The sequence below is a fragment of the Hyperolius riggenbachi genome, chromosome 3, assembly GCF_040937935.1.
Source record: "Hyperolius riggenbachi isolate aHypRig1 chromosome 3, aHypRig1.pri, whole genome shotgun sequence".
NCBI lineage: Eukaryota > Metazoa > Chordata > Amphibia > Anura > Hyperoliidae > Hyperolius > Hyperolius riggenbachi.
Window position 1 is genome coordinate 232,669,227 of NC_090648.1, and position 22,701 is coordinate 232,691,927.

A 22,701-nucleotide genomic window follows, 5' to 3' on the forward strand; every position below is an offset into this window, starting at 1 on the left:
TAGGTCATAAATGATGCAGCACAGTACCACTCCTACATCACTCTCCCCCCACCCAGCTAACTTGTCTGACATGGCCTGATCTCTGTACCAGCCAATTTCCTCAAGTTTACTCAATCAATGCTGATCATTTTCACGGGAAAACAAAAGGCAGATTCCTTCAAAATGATTGCATTTGCTTGTTATAGGTTTAACCCAAGATAATTTAGATTGGATACAAAATATACATTTAAAAAGGGGATGTCAGCAATTCCACAAACTATTCCCTGGAATAGTAATTTGGAATTGGAATAGTAATTGGAATGCTAAAACTGTTCAGTTCAACACCGGAGCCGGGACAAGGTCCTCCAGCACCCAAGGCTGAGACACTAAAGTGCACCCCCTCCCCATCCCTCCCACCCCACCCGTCACACACTGATTGCTATTAGACTAAGAGGCGTAAGGATGCACACACACATCTAATGTCATTTGGCCAATAATTAGCCAATTTTACCACTTTGATGTAGTGTGAGTGCTTACCTGCACAATCTGTTCATAGTATTCAGAACCTGTTGTCCCTCACACTACATGGGAGTGGTAAACTTGGCAAATCAATGTTGGATGTGTGTATGCACCCAAAGCTTACTGCTACAAAGGGTACATTTGGGATAATTAAGCTAGAAACAGCACAGATGTACTGTCCACTGGTAATAATAACAAAGAGAAAATAAATCCTTTCCCTGGCCTCTGTCTTAATTCACCATGCAGCAATATAGGAGGAGAGTTAGCATGCTGAGGCAAAAAGATTTTAGACTTCCTTAAAGGATACATCCAAGCATTTACAAAAAAAAAAGATCCACTTACCTGGGGCTTCCTCCAGCCTGTGGCAGCCATCCTGTGCCCTCGCCACAGCTCTGCTACTGCACCAGCAGAGAAGACCAGAGTCCACCGGAGCTGTGGCGAGGGTACAGAATGGCTGTCACGGGCTGGAGGAAGCCCCGGGTAAGTGGATCTTTTTTTTAAAAAAAAAAAGCTTGGATCACTCCTTTAAAGGCTCATACACACGGGGTACGGCCGTCGCCGCAACCACGTGGCATGCGCGTGTTGCGGTGACAGGTCGCCCGTGTGTATGATGCGCGCGCCCCGAGGCCGGGGGATGCTCCATTCACAAACAGCTTCCGGCGCGTCTCTGCCTTTCTGGCGAGACGTGTGGACAGCTGTCGCCGGCAGGGAGCTGTCGCTCCCTGTTCGCGTGCGCGCATGCAACGGGGGACAATTGTCCCCCATGTGTATGTAGCTTTTGGCCCCTTCTATGTTATTGCAGCGTTCCATAGTACTCTGTCCTGCTGCTCCCACATCACAATAGCCATTAGTCTCTATGAGACTGTCCACACTACCACTTAGTGGGTGTGTACCTTATCTGGTAAAGATCATGGGATGACAGTCCCATCATGCTTATCTGAGGCTATGAGTGCACTCTGGGGCATGGAGCTGCCTGAAGCAGACAACTTTGTGTGTGTGTATATATATAATATTTTTTCTGATATGCATAAGTACATATAATGTACATACCCAGAATGTTGATTTGTGCTGAAATAATTACTTTAAGCTTTCCATTCTTACTGAAACATGCCTGAGGTTATTTACTCTGTGTTTGTTAACACCATGGATATGTAACCCTAAACATAACAGGCATAAATGAGCCAGATGTTGCATGTGCAAGAGAATTAGCATACTTTTCTGTACATTAATGTCAGTCTTCAATTAGATCCATCACTGAGCTAAGTATGATGACATCACCCTCATGTATTGTCTCCCTCTGCATCCCATAAATGTATCATGCATGGATTGTCCATAGAAATGCTACTCTGCAGGTGCTGCTTGTACTGCAAGTGAAACAATCCCACACAACGTTATCCTTTCTTATTGTTCTACGCCTTGCTTGTAAATAGTGATGTCACTTTAAAGTATACTTGTCAAAACCTAGGTAATCCATGCTGAGCATACAAAGAAAACATATGTAATTAGAGACAATCTGTAGCGTAAATATCATGTGAAAATGAGCAGTGATTCCAAAGATATTGTTTGATGAAGTGGTGTGCAGATTGTGAGTTTTCTTCTAAAAGCTGCCCTCAGCTCCACCCCCTCTATCTCCCAAAGCTCGTTCATTCAATCATTTGTTTACAAATGTTAGCTTATTCATGTATTAGTCCTCTAGTAGGATGAGTGTTTTCATTAACCAATAGAGATGGTAATCATTTTGGCTTGCATACAATTTTTTTTTTGCAGTTTGGAAATAGGCCAATCAAAACTGGCAAGAAGTGCTTTTAATTGTCTTCATTCTAAGCTGCATACAATTTGCATAAACCTTGCATGCAGAATAATTTTCATCTCATTGCATCTCTAGTAACCAATGGGAGATTGGTTACCAGAGTGCAGTTTCACTTTCCTCATATTTTACCAGGATTGTGATTGCTTGACTTTAGTGATGACTAAAGTAATACAGTGAATGTAGGCCTATGTAGAAGATTGCCTGTACTGACACTAAGTGTTATCCCTTCCCCCTCCGCATAAGTATAGCAATGTACAGTAATCCCCTCTGTCATAATCCAGGAAACATGAACTGTCAGAGCGGTTGCAGGAGCCCGATCTGGATGTGAAGCCATACATCTCCAAGTCTCACCCACCTTCCCATCACTGTGCTATGTTTACACTGGTAAGGAGAAGGTGGCCAGTGATTTATATCACTGTGTTGGTGGGGATGGGGGGGTCATGTCTCCACTTCCAGGTCATGCTACATGCCAGAGTTCCCCAACCCTGTCCTCAAGGCCCACCAACAGTACATGTTTTGAAGAAAACCACAAACATGCACAGGTGGAGTTATTAGTGTCTCAGTAGAGCTGATTAACTACCTCTGTGGATTTCCACAATACATGCACTGTTGGTGGGCCTTGAGGACAGGGTTGGGGAACTCTGCTCTAGGCCACTAATCTGACATATGGGTACGACACAGGGGGAAAAGCCAATCAGAAGTCATGTGCTGCACTTATAAGAGTTAAGCCTTCATTCCTTTTCAGCTGACAGTGTCTCACCTACACAGCAAACTAAGCATGGGGGATTTGGGGTTTAATTCAAAGAATGTCCACTTTGCCTGATTTCACTTCAAACAAATTGTCAGGTTCTGGATAAGTTAAGTTAAAACACTAGAACTGAAACTGATTGGGTATTTGATATGAAAACAGGCAAACTGATGTCTCTCATCAATCAGTAGCTCACTGTGAAACGGGATTACCGTATACACACACACACACACACACACACACACACACACACACACACACACACACACACACACACACACACACACACACACACACACACACACACACACACAACACACACTCACACACACACTCTCACACACACACACACACACACACATATATTAAGATACAACTAGAACTAAAGAGTAAGCAGCTAAAATCTGACAAAAAGTAAGCAGCTAAAATCTGACAGATCTGACAGGTTTTGGACTAGTCTATCTCCTCACGGGGGTTTCTCTGGGTTTTATTTGTTTTCAAAAGCATTTCCTGAACAGCAGTTGCTAAGTCAAATTGCCAAATAGTAAGATACCAGCCAGATTCCCTACTCGTTTGCACACTGTTTTGGCATTTAGATTTAGCATCTACTTTAAGGGTATGCTTTTGGAAAAAAAAATTACAGAAATACTGAGAACCACCCCATGAGGAATGGACTAGAACAAAACCTGTCAGATTTTAACGGCTTACTTTTTTTTTTGCTACACCGGTCCTATATGGTGCTGTAGATGGTGTGAAAAGCGTTCCATCCTACAGACCTTCACAACATGGACACTGCACGACAGATGACCCCAACTGCCCAGATCAGCCAAGGGCTCCTGTATAAAGTATAGAAAGAGGAGATCTTTGTCCAACCTGCCATCATATGTCTATGGATACTATTCACCCCTAGGAGCTGGCATACACCATCCACTTTGCATTGCACTGATATGTGGGAAAATGTGTCCTCAAATGCACATACTACATGTTGCCTAAACACATAAGAATGAATGAGGTGTACTAAAATGCGTTTTACATGTGCATATGCAAGATCATATGATTGAATAAGAGCCTAATCACCTTTAAAGACAACTGCTAGATGGAATAACAACACCAGATTTCCTAACATATCTCCACAGGTTTCCAAGAAACACCAGAGTGGTTACCACTAGTGATCCAGAAAAGCTGCAAAGGAATAACTAAAATTGTCTACTATTCAATGATTAAGATTTCAACTGGATAATATCAGACTCCAGTCATGGCTACTTACAGATTTGTGATTTAAGTGGCTGCATGATTGCAGCTTCATTTAACATCCACAGCTAGACTAATTAAAGAAAAAAATGTCACTTTGGCTACCTGCATTAAACTGCAGTAATTTCCAAATCATCATTGAACCCCGCAATGTATAAATATGACCCAGGTGAGAGTTGCAACTTTTTACTCACAATAACAGAGAGATTTTTAGACAGTCCAGTCCAGGATTGCTGAATTACCGCTGAGATCTCAGGAGATACCACAGTACATCACCACTGTCTCTTGATTTTTTTTAATATGGACACATCTAACTCTCAGCACACAATACAGTATTCAATCAAATGTTCCCCTCTTAGAGATAATGTATTATTTTCTTGAATTTAAAACATGTAAAAAACATTTCATTCATTCATTCAGCTAATGTTTATTGCTTTCAGAGGCACAAAGTATGCTGTAATATATTTTAATGTAAGGGACTGAGAGGTACAAGCCCAACACAGATATTCAGAGTTGTATCTGTTTCAGTGGAAAATTCTTATAATGTATGGATCTCCATTGCCCCAAGGAGGAAGACGTGCTTGCAAACAGTGGCGTAGCTAAGGAGCTGTGGGCCCCGATGCAAGTCTTACAATGGGGCCCCTCAAGCACTCTATACATAACAATTGATACGGCGCACCAAAACCTGCCAATGGTAACTACAATGTCAGAGGAGCAAGAAGGGGATGGGGAATAGCTTGTTAATGATTACCACTATTCAAAGCTATCTATAGAAGTGATTATTATGAGCACAGGACCAATAGAGAGCTAATACTGTAGTTGAGGGAGGGTCTTCGGGGCCCCTCTGGCCCAAGGGCCCCGATGCGGTCGCTACCGCTGCACCCCCTATTGCTACGCCCCTGCTTGCAAATGAAAATCACTAGAGGTCCATCAATTAGCTGACAGCTGTTATTTCATCAGCTGTCAGCTGATTGCCAGCTGGTGACTTTCATTTGCAAGCACATCTTCCTCATCCTGGTTAGGGCAGGTCTGGATGTTTACGGAATTTGGCCTTTCACACCTAGTTTTGCTATTGCTACTTTACTGAAGATGAAAATCACAATCACTAATACAGCCAGTGTATTATGCTGGGTACACACGGTAAGATTTTATGTGTGCGATTTTGCGACCCAATCGTTTTTCCCGCACGATTCCGCACTCGATTCTCTTATCTTCATTCATTTTTCTTATCTTTTTCCATTCACCGATATGAGAAATCGAGCGCGGGAAATGATCGGGAGCAATATCGGACATGACGGATTTTATCTATTGGATCCATCTATCGCACGGAAAATCATACCGTGTGTATTAGGCATAAGGCCTCGGTCACATGAATGTTCCTTCTCCAGCATTGAAGGTTAACAACCAGTAGGACAAAAAACAGCATTTGAGTAGTAGGTGCTACATGTAGCCCCAGATTGGGAGTAAGGTGGAGCTAGGGATTTGGAGGCGGGGCAGGAGCTACCACTAATGTTTTACCTCCTGTGTTCCTAAAAAAGTGAAATGATGATTGTATGGCTTTTGGCAGCATTTAAGAGGCATTTTCCACTTATAAGAGACTAAATGTGAGGCTTTTCCATGACAACGTCAAACAAGTGCAGTAACCATTACCTATATATACTGTGCCTTGCAGACTCCTAAGGTCCTTATTTACCCAGAGGTCATACATGTGTTTCCTGACAGGTAAACCGCTAGGAAAACATCTTCTCAATTGTCTATGTGAAAGAGCCCCAACATTGCAACCAATTATCCCAATTCACCTTTCCACTCTTATATTTCCAATTACTTATAATGTAGCTGTGTACATTGCAGCAGATTGGCAGTCTGTGTGTGTTTGTTTATGTGTGTACTGTATATAGAGATGTATGTGAGAACGTGTGTTGTCCTGTCACGTTTAGTAGGTGCTATTACATAAAGTACCTTTATAAGCAGTGCTATCCATGTGTCATTAGATGTGATGCTTACAAGTAAATAAATAGATAAATAAATCCTGCTTACCTATGGATACCAGCTTGATGTGCTCTCTGTCGAGGAATTCCAGCGCCACAGACACGTTCTCCAGTTTCATCTGCCTGAAGTTGGGTCTAGAATGGTACTTTCTGTACATCTTCTTCTGGCTCAGCACCTCCAGCAGGGCAATAAGTTTGAGGCCATCGGTCAGATCTTTCTGGAGATCCCCAATACGTTTGTTCATACACTTGAGATGTTCATTGCACCACCTGGTGAAGGTGTTCTGTTGGATCTTCTTCCAGGGGGCATCTTCTGCCAGGTCCTTCTCTGTAGCTGGCATCTCGTCTGTCTCCTCACCTTGATAAAACTGGTGCTGATCGTAGTAATCGTTGGTGCTCATGATGACTTTAGAGTTGGAGCTTTGTGCTTTTTATAAGGGGATCAAGAAGAAGAAAAAAAAAAGGGTGGAGAGCAAAAAAAAAATAGGGGGTGTAAAAATGTCTGGTTCCAAATCCTCACTGTGAAATCGAGTTCAAGCTGCTGAAACAGACCTCAACAATCAAATTAGTTCCCTTATTATTCGTCCTCTTGTTGGAAACAGTGAGATGTTTCCTGGCAAGTTGTAGTTAACTCTTTCAGCAAGCCTTCACACTCTGAGAGGGTCGGGAGGGGTGTGAGTTATCACAGTGCAATCCGCTTCCACCTTTTTTCCTGTCTTCTGTTTCCTCTCAGTCAGTCCTTTCTTTGTGGGGAGCAGAGGTGCACAGATAAAGGCAGCAGAAACAATCTGTTACAAAGTTGTTATTGAGAGAGAACAGTCAGGAAAAAAGTCTTGAATAAACTGAAGTGATGCAGCAGAAGTGATGATCCAGAGATCCAGCGAACAGGAAGAAAGTAGAAGAAGAGACAGCTGACAGCTGAAAGCAGAGGGCTTTTAGCGAACTTGTTTGAAAGTGTGGAGACCAGGATGGTCTTGGTTTTAAAGAAAACCAATCCCCCCTCCCTCCTAGGTCTCCTCTCCTTTTCCCTCCCCCCAACGTCAGAAGCATGGACTCCCAGGAATGCCTTAGCCATGACCATATACAACTAAGATGAGTATTTTCTAATCCCCAGTGAGATAGTGAGCAGGAGCTGGATTGGGTGCTATGCATAGCTTGGCCTGGGATTGGCTTACATTTACCAGGCTCCAACTACTTGTAACAACTTTGTATTTTTAGACACCCCATGTCAGGAACGCCTGTCTGCAAAGGGAGAGGGGGCAGAGGGAAGGGGATCTTACAACACAAGTTAACAAAAGCATCAGATGTAATGCAAGGGAGACCACCAGACCACCGACCCTCCTATTAACCACCTCCCCAAAACATACTGTCATCCCTGTATCAGCTATGAGTTTCTGCTTAATGCCTGTCACATTAATATTCCTACAGGGCAATCTACATCTTATAATAACGAAAAGGAAACGTAAAGCATGTTTTAATTTTTTAAGAGGATTCTATTTAGCACAAACAAATGTCTTTATTTACAGTAGAAAGATTTATAAATTATTATAGAGTTATATGTGGATTTATAGGGGTTATGTACCATTTTAGAAATAGCACATTCATTGAAACAGCTGACAAGCATATTCTCATTCATTCATTCATTGCTCTGAGCAATGAATTATTATTTTGCAGGCACAGTTTATTAAAAAGTGGTGAGTATCTTAAATAATTGCCAAATGAATAAAGCTTTAGAGCTTTCCACAGCATTGCCAGTTCCCTCATGAGCGGCCCCAATCACCATATTTATAAAGTGTCAATTGGCCTGATGATCACTTTATATGGCCGGAGTGTGTTTACCACAAGGAAAGTGGAGAATGCCACAGGTTTCTGTACAGAATGGGGCTGATTGTTTCACACAGCTGTCAGCCGCTGGCAGCCATTCACCATCTTAAAAAATGGCTGCAATGCAAGTCAGTTGGTCCATTCACCACCTGTGATCCAAAAACGCCATTAAACTGAAGACAGCGTCTAATCGCAACTTTGAGGTGGCCACTAATGATACAATCAGCTGAATGATCTTTACGAATGTTTCATCAGATGATTGATCAGAAATGATCGTTTGGGACCACTTATGGACAAAAATCTCCTAACCAATCCAATCAGATTGATAAAATCAATCCGATTTTCAATCTGATCCAGTGTCATTTAGGTCGTTATAGTGTAGGAACAGCAGGGGAGCTATAATAGGCGCTAGCAAAGCACTGGTGGGGGTGTACTTTAGGTGCCAGGTTGTCGCATAGGTGAAAGGTTAGCTTAATGGGGGGGGGATTTAGGCGTCAGGTTTTCGTAATTGCTCAGCTACAGTATAGCTGAGTGTGTTTGTGTGTGTGTGGGGGGGGGGGACGACTTTAGGGTCTGGGTTATCAGGGTTTATGTTGGTTATGGGGGTCAGGGATACAGGGATAGGCAAATACAGGGGTAAGGTTAGTGTTAAGAGTAGGTGGGGGAGGTTAGTGTTGAGGTGCCCACCACTGACAGTGCAATTTTCAGCAAAGAGTTGCTTAAGCGATCAGGTAAATGCAATCGGAAATGAGATTTCATAATCCATCAATTATTTCACCATAAACAAACCAATTGTACTTCCTATCCATCCCAACTGATTATAAAAACCTTTTCCAATCAACTGAATTGTTTTGAAACAATTTAGAATTATTTGCAGTCGATTTGTGACATCAACAGGGTTTATTTTTTGCCAATCCAATTGCATTCATCTGATCACTTAGTCGATTCTTCACTGAAAACTGTACCCTTAGTGGCCATCATAGGGGAGGGTTAGTGTGACAATAAAGGTGGGTGTAATGGAATATTGGTAAAATTACCAATATTTTACTTTTGGCATTATCTCGCACCCACTTTTACAAGTGCCCCTATTACATGTACACAATCAAAACACCGGTTGTTACTGTAAAATATCAGATCGTCTTTTTATGAATATGGCATTCTAAAACTAGCGGTCTGATTTTTTTGAACTATAAGCAGTGAAACGGCAATCTGTTAGCAGCTCACAACTTCCAGTGTCAGCTTTAATAAAACACAGAAGACCGTAACAGAAAAGAGCTGGAAAAATAAAGAAACATGACTCCAGTCTGGGGCACCCCTTGCCTGTAGCACTTTGTTATGTCACCATACAAATCAGCCCTGTCATACTACAGAAGAAAATGTGAATGCAGCAGTGTGTGTGTCATCTGTCCAGTCACTGTGCAGGTCTTCTGTATGACTTACTTCCAGCATATTCTGTGTGGTAACCTTTCTCTAATTAGAAAAACAAGTCGTATATTTAGTGCTGATGATGTCCCACTGCTGGCCTCATGCAGTCAGAGGGTCAGTGAGCACTGAACTGACTCATTACATATTTTAGTGACTGAATCCAACAGTGCACTACAAGCAGGGAAGCCGTTAATGCACTCCACTGCTGTACATACCGTCTGGGAATGCTTGTTAACTGTGACCCACAGAAGAGGGGATTCCTCTGGACTTTCTCTTACAATTTCATCAATCTATATGCATTCAACCTATTACCTTTGGTTAATTACTAGCAGCAGTTTGACTCTATCCTCAACATTTCCTAAAGTTAGTCCTATAACAATGATTCCTCAAAGTATCACTTACACTGGGTAAATTGCTGCAAATGGGACTGTCACTATTAGTACACAAATAACTCAGTGTGCTCAGTGTTGCCCGTGACTCATCTATAAGTCGACTCCTATACTTTCATGAAGTGAATCAGACCTAAATTTCTAGACTTATACTCGAGTATATACATACATAACCATACACTTTACTGCATTTACCAGTGCGGTTTAAATGCCGGCTGGCACAGAGGCATAATAGATAGCACTCTCCTTGGAAACCTGGGTCCCCCGGTTAACCACTTGAGGACCCACCCTTTACCCCCCTTAAGGACCAGCGCTATTTTAGCTGATCTGTGCTGGGTGGGCTGTGCAGCCCCCAGCACAGATTAGGGTGCAGGCAGAGCGACCAGATCGCCCCCCTTTTTTCCCCACTAGGGGGATGATGTGCTGGGGGGGTCTGATCGCTCCTGCCTGCCTGGGTGTTGCGGGAGGGGGGCACCTCAAAGCCCCCCTCCGCGGCAAAATTCCCCCCTCCCTCTCCTCCCTCCCTTCCCCGGAGATCCGAGGCTGCACAGGAACGGATCTGTCCTGTGCAGCCTCTAACAGGCTCCTGCCTGTCATGTGACAGCGATCCCCGGCCGCTGATTGGCCGGGGATCGCTGATCTGGTACAACGCTGCTACTGTTAGCAGCGTTGTACAAATGTAAACAAAGCGGATTATTTCCGCTTGTGTTTACATTTAGCCTGCGAGCCGCGATCGGCGGCCCGCAGGCTATTCACGGAGCCCCCCGCCGTGAATTGACAGGAAGCAGCCGCTCGCGCGAGCGGCTGCTTCCTGATAAATTAGCCTGCAGCCGGCGACACAGAACTGCGTCGCTGGTCCTGCAGCTGTCACTTTGCCGACGCGCGGTATGAGTGCGCGGTCGGCAAGTGGTTAAACTACAAACCAGGGCATTATTTGCACAGAGGTTGTCTGCACTCACTACCCTTTCTCCTGCTGGAAGTATCAATGGGATTAGTTAAACTGCAGTATAGTAAAGCAACCACGAGATGTCACTGTGCATGTAAAGTGCTGCAATGATCTTTATGGTATTGTGATTTCCTGTATTCATTCTGTGTTCTTCTCTGTTCTAAGTAAGCTGCATTACCTGATTGTGGTGAATGCTTTATCTCGGCATGTTTTTCTTCAGTAAAGAGTTCTAACTTGTTATACTGGGTGCTTATCTGCATGTGCAGACCACTCTGCTCCATCATCTCCTACTCAGAGCTGTGAGCTGTGTTTTAGCATAACTTTGTGCTTGCTGCTACCTGAGTACTAGGCAATGAGATATGCTGGCCCCCTGAACCTTCCTTCTGAACTCTCTGAGAGACCGCGTCACGCCAATGAGTGTGACCGCGGCGGCAGCCCCAGGACCAAATGGCGTCAAGTCCTGGCGCCGGCTACTGCAGGTGATCTCCTGCTTGGTAGGCGGAGTTCCGCCCCGCCTTCAGTCTCCGAGCGGCGATCGCCGCTTGGGAGAATGTTACACGGCAAAACCGCCGTCTAATAGGCCTGTACAGCGCTGCGATCTGCAGCATCGCTGTACTGGGGACAGCCGTGTGACAGGGGGGACACTAGAAAGCGATCGGTTCTCATAGGCAGAAGCCTATGACAGCTGATTGCCAGGATTGGCTGGCTGGGAGGAGGGAGGGATTTTAGCAAATAAATAAATAGCAAAATGTATTACTAAAAAAATAATGTAAATATTTGTAATAAAAAAATAAACACTGTTGGGGGATCAGACCCCACCAACAGGAAGCTCTGTTGGTGGGGAGAAAAGGGGTGCGGAATCACTTGTGTGGCCGCACATAGGAGGAGAGGGGGGACATTCCCCCCTGCCTCACTTTGGGCACTCCTCTCAGCGCTCCCCCTCCTGCATTCATTAGTGGCAGCAGCGGCAGGCTGGACACATACCTCCATCGCGCCGGAGGTTCCAATCAGTAAGTGTTTCATGTAACTTCCTGTGTAAACAGGAAGTAGCATGAAGCACTTAGAGAGAGATCTGAACCTCTGGCGCGAGAGGTATGTGTCTAGCCTGCCGCCACCCACCCGCTGCCACTAATGATTGCAGGAGGGGGTGCGCTAAGAGGAGAACCCGAGGTGAGGGAGGGGGGGGAATGTCCCCCCCCCCACCCCGCCGATGTGCGGACACGCTCTCCTCTTGTGTTACGCCCCTGTCTACCAGGCTTTTATTCTGATATATTTTGGTAAGATATGACTTAAGAATTCAAGCCCTAAAATTCCTGAAAAAAATGTACCGGTTTTGACTCATACAGTGAGATGTGAACGTTTGGGCAACGTTGTTAAATTATTGCGCACAATTATTGCGCACTCTCTGTAAATCCAATAAACATAATTTCACTTCTCAAATATCACTCTGTGTGTCTCCTATATGATATATTTAACTGACATTTTTATCGTAACAACCAACGTTTTATACAGGAAAATCATGATGATTAACAACGTTGCCCAAATTTTCGCATCCCACTGTAATTCCAGACAGAAATGCACCACCAGGGAGGTTAAATTAGCCAATAAATGGTATCATCCTGATTCAAAACTTTATGGTTTAGAGAATGATGGATGTGTTTTGGAAGGGAATTCCAGAGGAGTGGAGAAGCTCAAGAAAAGTTCTGTTTATGCAAATGCAAGGAAGTGATTTTAGTGGAGGACACAAGAAGGTTATGCAGAGTGGGGACTGTGGTCGGGGTGGTATCTGGAGACTAGTGAGGGGACTAGTATATGGATCAGAAAGACTGTGGAGAGCTTTGTAGGCTAAAGTTGGGAGTTCAAAGTAGATCCTTAAAGGGAACCTTAACTGCCGTGGAAAAATAAATTCACTTACCTGGGGGCTTTCCCAAGCCTCCTGCAGCCGTCCTGTGCCCGCGCCGGTCCTTCGGTGCCCTCCGGTCTCCCTCCGCCGCTAAGTTTCGTTTTCGGACGACTGCCAGTCTTTCTCACGCCACTTCCGCATTCCTCGTCGTAAACTGCAGTAAAGCGCGTCCGCATGACGCGTTTGCCGTCATGCACATGACGCGTTTGGCATCATGCGGACGCGCTTTACTGCAGTTTACGACGAGGAATGCGGAAGAGGCCCGAGGACGACTGGCAGTCGTCCGAAAACGAAACTTAGCGGCGGAGGGAGACCGGAGGGCACCGAAGGACCGGTGCGGGCACAGGACGGCTGCAGGAGGCTTGGGAAAGCCCCCAGGTAAGTGAATTTATTTTTCCACGGCAGTTAAGGTTCCCTTTAATTTGGCAGCCAGTGTCGAGATTACCTTGAAGAGTGAAAAGAGAGGCGGATGAGTTCAAAAGCAGTGTTCAGTACAGATTAGAGGGTACTAGTCCAATAGTTGGTAAATCAAAGAGTAGGGCATTACTGTAGTCAAGGTAAGATATTATTACAGCATGTGCTAGCATTTTAATAGTGTACTGAGTGAGGATGGGTTGTTTGCGAGACATGTTTTTGAGCTCAAGTTAAACAGGAGGTATTTAGATTGCAAGTGTAAAGAAATATTGAGAAAGAAGAGTCAAATGTCCCCCCTATGTTATGTCAGTGTTATCAATGTTTATTGTTACCTCAGGCAGGGAAAATGATACAGGCAGGGGAAAAATAATCAGTTCTGTTAAGTTTTCATGTTAAATTTTAGGAAGTATGTGGTAAAAAAAATTAAGGTTTAGAGGTAAGAAGTATGGTGGTATATGATCTGCATATTAGTGGTATTGACAACTGAATTAATTTATTAGCTTCCAGAAACCGTGTGTAAATGGAAAAAAGAAGGTGAGCACGGACAGAGCCCTTAGGTACCCCAACAGACACAGGACATAGAGAGGAAATATGGTTTGAATAAGAGTCAGTTAAAAATCTTTCAAAGAGATAGGAAAATATCTAGGAAAGAGTGAAGTCCTTTATATCTAAATATGAAAGTGCTTTGGGGAGTAAAGTGTGGTCAATGGTATCAAATGAAGGGGAAAGGCAAGAAAGACTTCTAATGAGCAATGACCTGTGGCTTTGGCTGTTAGAAGATCACTGGCTACCTTTGTAAGTTCTATATCTGTGGAATAGTTGGAGTAGAAGCCAGGCTGGAGCTGGTCAAACAGGAAGTTGGAGGAGATGTAATCAACCAAATCCACATAGATAGACATAATTTCAATAGTCTGGATATGAAGGGGAAAAGTTGAACAGGGTGTTAGCTAGAGGGAGCTATGGGTTCTAGAGTTTTTTAAGTACTAGTGTTATGACAGATGTCTTTAGGTAGAATGAGAAAATTCCAATAGAAAAGGATAGGTTAAAAAGGGAATAAAGGGTAGGGATAAAGGATGAGGACAATTATGGAATAAGATGGGAGGGATAAGGGAATGGGATCCAAGCAAGGCACAAAGTGAGTTGATATTTGGAGATTACAGAGGAGATCCTTTCTTCACAGAGCGGACTGAAAGCCTCTTGTTGAGCAAAGTCAAAAGGAAGGGTATATACAAAAGTTGAGGGCTGAGTGGTGAAATCACTTTCTATTTTGTCAATGTTATCAATAAACTATGTTCAGTTGATGATAAACGGGGTGGGCACTGGCGTAACAATAGGGCCTGCAGCCCCTGCCCCCGCAGGGGGGCCTGGGCCCCCCCTGGGGCCCGCTTGGGGCCGTTTTGGGGGGCTGGAGGGGTCGCAGCATGAGGGGAAAGCCATGCTGCACTTCGGCGGGGAGGGGGGACGGTCCTCCCCTCCCTCACCTCGGGCTCTCCCCTCTGCGCTCCCCTCCAGCGTTGAATCGTTTGTGTGTGCAGCAGCAGGCAGCGGCAGATGCATACCTCCCGTGCACTCCAGCGTGGATGTTTCTCCCTCTAGTGTCTGACGCGACTTCCTGTATAAACAGGAAGTTGCGTCAGAGGCTAAGTAGAGGAACGTCCACGCTGGAGCGCACGGAAGGTATGCATCTGCCGCTGCCTGCTGCTGCACACACAAACTATTCAACGCTGGAGGGGAGCGCAGAGGGGAGAGCCCGAGGTGAGGGAGGGGGAAGGACCATCCCCCCTCCCCGCCGAAGTGCAGCATGGCTTTCCCCTCATGCTGCGACCCCTCCAGCCTCCCAAAACGGCCCCAAGTGGGCCCCGGGGGGTGGGGGGGCGCTCAGTATTTCTGCAGGGGGGCCTGGTGGGACCTTGTTACACCCCTTGGGGGTGGGAGAAGAGAAATCAAAGTTTTAAACAAGCATCCTGGTACTGTAAGGATTTGAGGGAAGAGATCAGAGTACAATCCTGAAGCTATATAGAGCTTTTTTAAGACAGGCAATCTTTAGCAGGGTTCATTTTTCTCAACTACGCAGTGTTCCCCAACCCTGTCCTCAAGGCCCATCAACAGTGCATGTTTTGTGGAAATCCACAGAGGTAGTTAAAGTGGTCTAACACCCAGCTGTAATGATTTGCTCAGCTGCCTGTGCAGGCAGGCAGCTTTTTGACCATTGTTTAGGTTTGCATGCTGCAGGACTCTGGAAAGGAGAGCTTCTGTCAGTTTTGCAGCTTGTGCTTGCTGAGGAATTTGCATACGTTGTCATGCAAATTGCCTGGCCACATTCATTGGAGGCGTGTACTATAAGTACTATGTGTTTCCCACAATGCTTGGCTGGTCATAAGGATTTAGTCCTGTGTAACACTCCTGGAGGAGTGTCAGCCTTGCTCTTTGTTTGAAGATCAGCTTAGAGTAATCCCTGGAAACTGCACTGGGCATGTTTCCTTAGTGCAGTTAGGATTGCTTATCTGTTTTGTTTGTCTGTTGCGATTGTCCTGTCCCAGCGGTGGTCGACAGGAAATCGTTCTGTGTGTCTGGGTGCTAACCGGAACAGCGGTTGTTACTGGTAGCCCCTTCTGATCTGTACCTGGATCGCACTAGCATCGTGCGCTAGTGCTGTGGATCCTTCTGTTCTGTCTTCCTGGATCGCACTCGCCTTGCGCTAGTGCTGTGGATCCTTCTGTTCTGCCTTCCTGGATCGCACTCGCCTTGCGCTAGTGCTGTGGATCCTTCCGGTCTGCTACTCTGTTCTGTCTGCCTAGATCGCACTCGCTTCGCGCTAGTGCTGTGGATCCTTCTGTTCTGTCTACCTGGATCGCACTGGCATCCTGCGCTAGTGCTGTGGATCCTTCTGTTCTGTCTTCCTGGATCGCGCTAGCCACTTTCGCTAGTGCTGTGGATCCTATCTCTCGCTTGTCCCTGTTTTCGTGTGTCTGTCTTGTCTGCTACGAACGCTTGCTGGAGGCTCGGTGAGGTAACCGTTAAGCAAGCGTTCGCGTCCTCTGTTTCATGTTTGTCTGTCGATGGTTAGTTAGGCGTGCTTGTCTCTATTGTGCTTATCACGTGGAGACCGCGCATAAACGCGTGCACTGTTGCGAATGAGTGCGGTGTTTGCGTTTAGCTAGCGTTTGTTATTTTCCGTATCTCCTCATTGTATGATTTGCTGTGCCTTTGCTACTCTCGTGCTCTGCCTTGCTATAACCTTGTATCACGTCTGGCGATCGCACCTCTCGCGATCGCGTTCCTACTTCTTATCTGCTGTGGTGTGTGCATCGTCGCGGGTTGACGACTAGTTTGGTGCACACACATACAACCTGTCCCTTTGCTCGTTCTCATTCGCAATCGCTTCTCTTGCGATTGTGTTCTGCGCTTCGTACAATTCCTGTCTGGCATTTGTGGAGGTACAGAGGATTGGTTCCTCTGCACTCCACAACGCCATCTGCCGACAGGAATTTCCCTCTACGGGTGCGTAGCACCTTTTGCTGGGTTCCTGCAATCATACGCTTGTGGAGGATTTCTGCCGTATCAGCGCACGCGTTGTGCGCTGATCACGGAGGAAGTTCCACAATCGTTACACCAGCATTTCAACTTTGTTTTAAAAGATTGCTTACAGCTTAGAAACTATTATGCCAGATTTTTTTTTTACCAGAAATTCACTGAATGGATTAAACATGACATTTTAGTGTTGCATTTAGCTAGAAATCCTTCTCCGTGCTGAGGTTTAGATACAAATGTATCTATTTACAATGTAAATAAACAAACACCTCTCTGAGAGAGCACAGTGGGCTTCCCAGACAGGCTTATCAGAGGTCTATTTGCATTCCAAACAAATATACATTTGTAACTAAACGGATTTCTAGCTAAATGCAAAACTAAAATGTCGTGTTTAACCCATTCAGTGAATTTCTGTTTAAAAAAAAAAATCTGGCATAATAGTTTCTAAGCTGTAAGCAATCTTTTAAAGCAAAGTTGTAATGCTGAGTGTTAGACCGCTTTAATCACCTATGCTGAGACACAAATTACTTCACCTGTGAATGTTTGTGGCTTTCTGCAAAGCATGTACTGTTGGTGGGCCCTGAGGACAGGGTTAGGGAATTGTACTGTAGAGCAGTGTTCCCCAACCCTGTCCTCAAGGCCCTCCAACAGTGCATGTTTTGTGGAAATCCACAAAGTAGTTGTAATCAGCTCTGCTGAGACACTAATTACCCCACCTGTGATTGTGTGTGGTTTCCTGCAAAACATGTACTGTTGGTGGGCCTTGAGGAGAGGGCTGGGGAGCTCTGCTGGAGAGCACCTTTTCAAGAGTTTAGTGTCTTCCTTTGTTATCATCTTAATCATTTTTCAAAACTGATGTCATGATCATCCTAGCCCTACTGTACTATGCAAGCAATAATACTGCAGAACACACTTTCCATGATCCCTAGATGTGAATGATAGCCACTAATATTCAAATAACAACTCAAAATCCCAACATCAGAGAATTCTGGAAGCCAAAGAAAGGCTGTATAACTGTGCATTTGATTGGCTGACAGTCACCTTCTGACCAAATAAAGGTAGGAAGTTGCTAGAGGTGGGAGTGAGCAATTGTGTGTGTTGCAGTCAGCATTCATTATAGAGGCAGTGTGGGTGAATTCCCTGGTGGCGAGAGTTCCAGGGCCCACCCGCACTTTCCTCTAGGTATTGCATGGTGGTTTGAGGGCCCTGGCCAGTGAGAGAGTCCAAGGCCCCCACCTGTCATGTGAACCAGTGTTTGTGAAGCCAAAGAAAGTGTCATCTATCAGACCATGCCATTTTCTTCCACTATGCCATGTTCCAGTTCCAACGCTCATGTGCCCATTGTAGGCCCTTTTAGCAGTAGACAGTGGCCATCATAGGCTCTCTGACTGAACTATGGTTATGCAACTTATATGTAGTAAGATGTGATGCTCTGCATGTACAAACAACTTTCTGTCCTGGCTAGAATTATTTTTTTTTCATTCATTTGTGCTATAGTAGCTCTTCTGTGGTATCAGACCAGATGTGTTAGCCTTCACTCCCTGCATACATCAGGACCGTTCTATGTTCATGATCTAAACGCCTGGTATGACAGTTCATAGTTTCTTCTTCCATAGACCACTTATGATACTAATGTTGTAGCAATCAACAATCCACCACAACATTAATAAAATACCGTATAAAGTAAACAGAGGCGCCAAGAGTGTAAAAGTAGCTAAAATTGTTAAAAATTGCAGTGGTGGATTTACCTCCTTTAAGTAGACACAAAAAACTGTCCAATTCAAAATTACAGAAATGTATTGATTTACTCCAAGTTTTTGCAGTAAATCAAAAAATGTCTGTAATTTTGAATCAGACAGTTTTTTGTGTCTACTTAAAGGGGAACTTCAGCCTAAACAAATACACTGTCATTAAGTTACATTAGTTATGTTAATTCTACTGCCACTACCGTATTTTTCGGAATATAAGACGCTCCGGACTATAAGACACACCCAGGTTTAGAGAGGCAAAATCAAGGAAAAATAAAATATACTAAACCTGGTGCATCCATGGTCCAGGAGCACCTTGCGGAGCTTCAGACACAAATAGCAACATCAAGTGAAAACCCCCCACTGAGGTGTAACAATGTAAAACCAAAGATAAACTTGTATTGTGAAAACAACCCCCCCCCCCCCCCACTAAGGTTCAACAATATAAATCTGCAGTCACTCATGGAGATGGGCAGAAGTGTGTGACATTCTTGTTTGCGGAAGTCCGGACCCGCAGCGAGACTTGAAATGGCGGGGTGCTTTTGCAGTTGCCGCTGAAACATATCGGCGCTCATCAAGCCGGGCCACAAAAATGAAGATCCTGTCTGGTATGAACTGCTGTGGCTCTGCAGCAGATGAGAAGGTCTGCCGAGACTCCTTCGCCTCCCCACCTTACTGGACAAGCCGCGGCTCCACCACAATGGAGATCTGATCGATGGAGCATGGACATGAATAAGAAATCCCACTTGTCACAGGTACATTCGGACTATAAGACGCACCAACTTTCCCCCCCCCCCCTCTTTTGGGGGAGAAAAAGTGCGTCTTATAGTCCGTAAAATACGGTAAGTAATATAATCTCTTACCCACCCTGTGTTAAAAAAACAGGCAAATGTTTGTGATTTCATGGGGCAGCAATGAAAAAGAACAACAACATCAGAAATCCCATCATGCTTTGCACAGCATCAGGGGAAAAATGCTCGGGCAGTTTTCTTCTGTGCAGCTAAAAATGAGGCTTGGGTAAGAAAAACAAAGTTCTGATGCTATGAAACTATTAAATAAACACCAAGCCTTTTTGCAGTGCTGCAGAGTAGATTTTTAGTCTGGGGGTTCACTTTAAAAGAGGTAAGTCCACCACTGCCTACTCAGCAATTATTAACAATTTTAGCTACTTTTTCTCTCTTGGCGCCTCTGTTTACTTTATACAATATCAGAGTCCACCCTCACTGGAGGGGTGTTACTCCTCTTTTGGCAATCGCGTCTCCTCCACTTCCTGTTTAGTTTGCAGGAGTCCTGCAGCCAGCCAATCACCACGTGGGAACTGAAGTTGCATAGTGATTGGCTGGCTGCAGGACAGCTGCAAACTAACAACAAGAAAGTGGAAAAGACGCGGTCGGCCGGGAGCAGGCAATGTATACCTATACCTCAGCCCTGCTCTCACACTGAATCCTCCCTCTACCTACGCCTAATCTAACGACTCCACCCCACCACCTAACCTTGGACCACTCCAACCCTGCTGCCTAACTCTGGACTACTCCACTCCAGCTGGCTAACACATAACCCCCTGCCTGTACCTACTCTCTGCCACCATAGATGGCAATAGTACAATCTGCAATTAGTGGCAAGAAGGTTAAATTATGCTGCCTGATAAATACCGGGTGCTAGACGCCAGCTATTTATTAGGCGCCATAATTTAACCTTCTCGCTGCTAATCGCAGCTTGTACTATTGCCGCCTATGGCAGCACCATTTTTATAGGCGCTAGTCCTAGGCCATTTTTATCTGCTACTCACTACAGACCAGTGATATCACACTGCACCTTTAATTACCATCTGTCTTCTACTGCTACTACCTCAGATATACACCAAATGATGACAGCAGTGGTCACAAGCAGATAGCAAGTTATGCTGATTTATAACCCATGTCACTACAACTTCAAATAAATATAGTCATATCTAAATACATTTTAAACCTAAGTATCACTAACACTGATTTAAATACCCATTTGCTTGGTAGTTACCAGAGCACATACAGTATATTTCACAAATTGAGCAGGTAGCCTGTCTGTGATGCTTGTGTGTTGCCTGTTTATACATATGGAAACTGGACTGTTGTTAAAAATCAGGTACATCCAACATCTTAAGTGAAGCAATGTTCTATGCTGGGGATACAGCCTAATAAGGAGATGTGAATTAATCATGCATGTTTTTCACATCTCTCTGAAGTAAGGCAAAAATCTTACAGTTCAGTGACTATGGGTGGAATAAGCATGCAGTCTGCATTACTGAGAGTCTGTTACCAGTATATATAAGACATTCTAAATCTATATATAATGTTGCCTTACTGTACATTACCCATAATATCATCAACATCATTAGGCTCCAGTAATACTTGAGGATCAGATACACAAACTGACAGACATGATGATAAGTGTAAAGTTAACTTTTGGAATCACTGCTTATGTATTCAGAGCCCTACTGACTTCTAATCACACTCTGAGGATCCAGTGAGAATATCTCCCCTAGATATCCCTTATTCCCCGTGAACCATAAAAGCAAGGGACATTGGTAGAAACCAAAAGTTCTGACGGTTTATTAAATTAATCCCTACTCTAAATATAATTATCATTTTATAATCATGAGTTTAGATTAATGTTATGTTTTACTAACTAGAGCAGTGGGGTATGGGGTCAGGTCGAGGGAGAGGTTTAACCCCCTGTACCTCTGCTTAGGACATCTATTGCTTCACACAATTTCCCTCTCCTCACTTCTCACGCCTTCTTTCCCCCCTTTCCTTCTCCACCCTAACTCTCACCTTTGCTGCACACTTTCCTTTTCCCCCAACCGCACACTTCACCCAAATCCCCACCACCCCTTTTATTCCCTTTCCAAACTCCACCCCCATACCTCATCCACTAATCTTCCCTTACCCCATTTTACCTTCCCATCTTCTTCCCTTTTCCCCTTTACCTATTTCATATCCCATTCTCTTTTTTTTAAATTTTCCTTTCTCCTCTCCTCTTTTTTATATGGGACAAGGACAAAGTATTATTGGTTTTAATTAATGTTTTATCCAGGGCTGGGTTTACCTTGCAGGAGCCTAAAGGCACAAAAGTTTTGGCACCCTAAACCTTGCCCTCTGCCAAACCCACAATCCAGCAGGAGAACATGAATTTGTCTGCTGGACTGCACTGCAAGTGTGCTGGCTGCCCTCGTTCCCTGGCAAGCCCGGCCATCACCTCTCCCAACCTCCCCCTGCATTGCATGCTTGTGTTCACCATCCTGGGGCCATGTTTACATCACTGCCCCCCGAGCATAGAGAGTTAGGTGGACAGACTGGATTGGACTGACCAAGCAGCTCTCTGTGCGCTCATGGCCTTGACAGCGTGGCTCCAGGATAGTGAGTGTAAGTTCACAAACTCATGACAGGCATCTCCCAGAACACCAGCACCTCTAAGCTCCTGCCTAAAGTACCTAAAGGTAAGTCTGACCCTTTTTTATAAGGAGTTTGTAACTACCCTTCAGTAATGCATGCCAAGTCATAAACTCCCTTCCCCTTCTCCGGAGAAGTGAACTCTTTTTCATAAAACATGCATATCAACATTGTTTTCGTTTACATTTATTTCAAAACTTGCGGCTTCTTTTTTATAGAACTACAGAACGTAAAATTGAGCTAGGCAATTTTATTGTACCCTAGACAAGTTCAAATAGTAGAAATAGCCTATGAGAGTAGTATATGTGAAGAATAATTACTTCTCTAAATGTATATTAGTGTTTTGAGAATGTTTTCATACACAGAGGGAAGGTTTTACCAAGCGTCCCCACAATTTTTCTATGTTTTTGTGCATTTTTATGTTTTATGAATAAAGTTTGTGATCTTCTTATACTAGGCTCATGTTTGTCATTTAATTGAGCCTGCATAAATAATGAGCAATTGTACTTTTATTGCAGTCAAGTAGTTGTTTTGGTGACAAATCAGTTCCCTAGAAGGTCCCAGAGAGGTTAAGTTCTATGAATTTTATGATTATCAGTACCATCTCCCAACCACTTGGAGTCATGTGTGCTTGCTTCCTTCTTTCCATATTGTTTGACTTCTTTCATATTTGGAGAAATCCCTGGCGCTGGAAGTAACCAAACACCTTTTAAACTTCCTTTATTTCTTATTTTTCATTTTCCTGGAACACTACCCTCTGGAAAACATTGCTCTTAGCTGGGAATTCATATACTGGCC

At 44.4% G+C, this 22,701-nt stretch overlaps 1 protein-coding gene across 4 annotated transcripts in view; it reads right to left on the minus strand.

The window, feature by feature from the left end:
- FLNC (filamin C) overlaps positions 1 to 22,701 on the minus strand; it is a 107,641-nt gene that overhangs the window by 70,224 nt on the left and 14,716 nt on the right. For 3 of the 4 annotated variants that reach the window (XM_068275936.1, XM_068275938.1, XM_068275935.1), the window contains exon 1: positions 6,345 to 7,255. The exons of the other annotated variant lie outside the window; for it this stretch is intronic. In XM_068275936.1, the coding sequence (XP_068132037.1) occupies positions 6,345 to 6,696 (352 nt within the window). In that variant the 5' untranslated portion in view covers positions 6,697 to 7,255. Of the gene's footprint in view, positions 1 to 6,344; positions 7,256 to 22,701 lie in introns of those variants that run through there. 4 annotated transcript variants of the gene reach the window in all.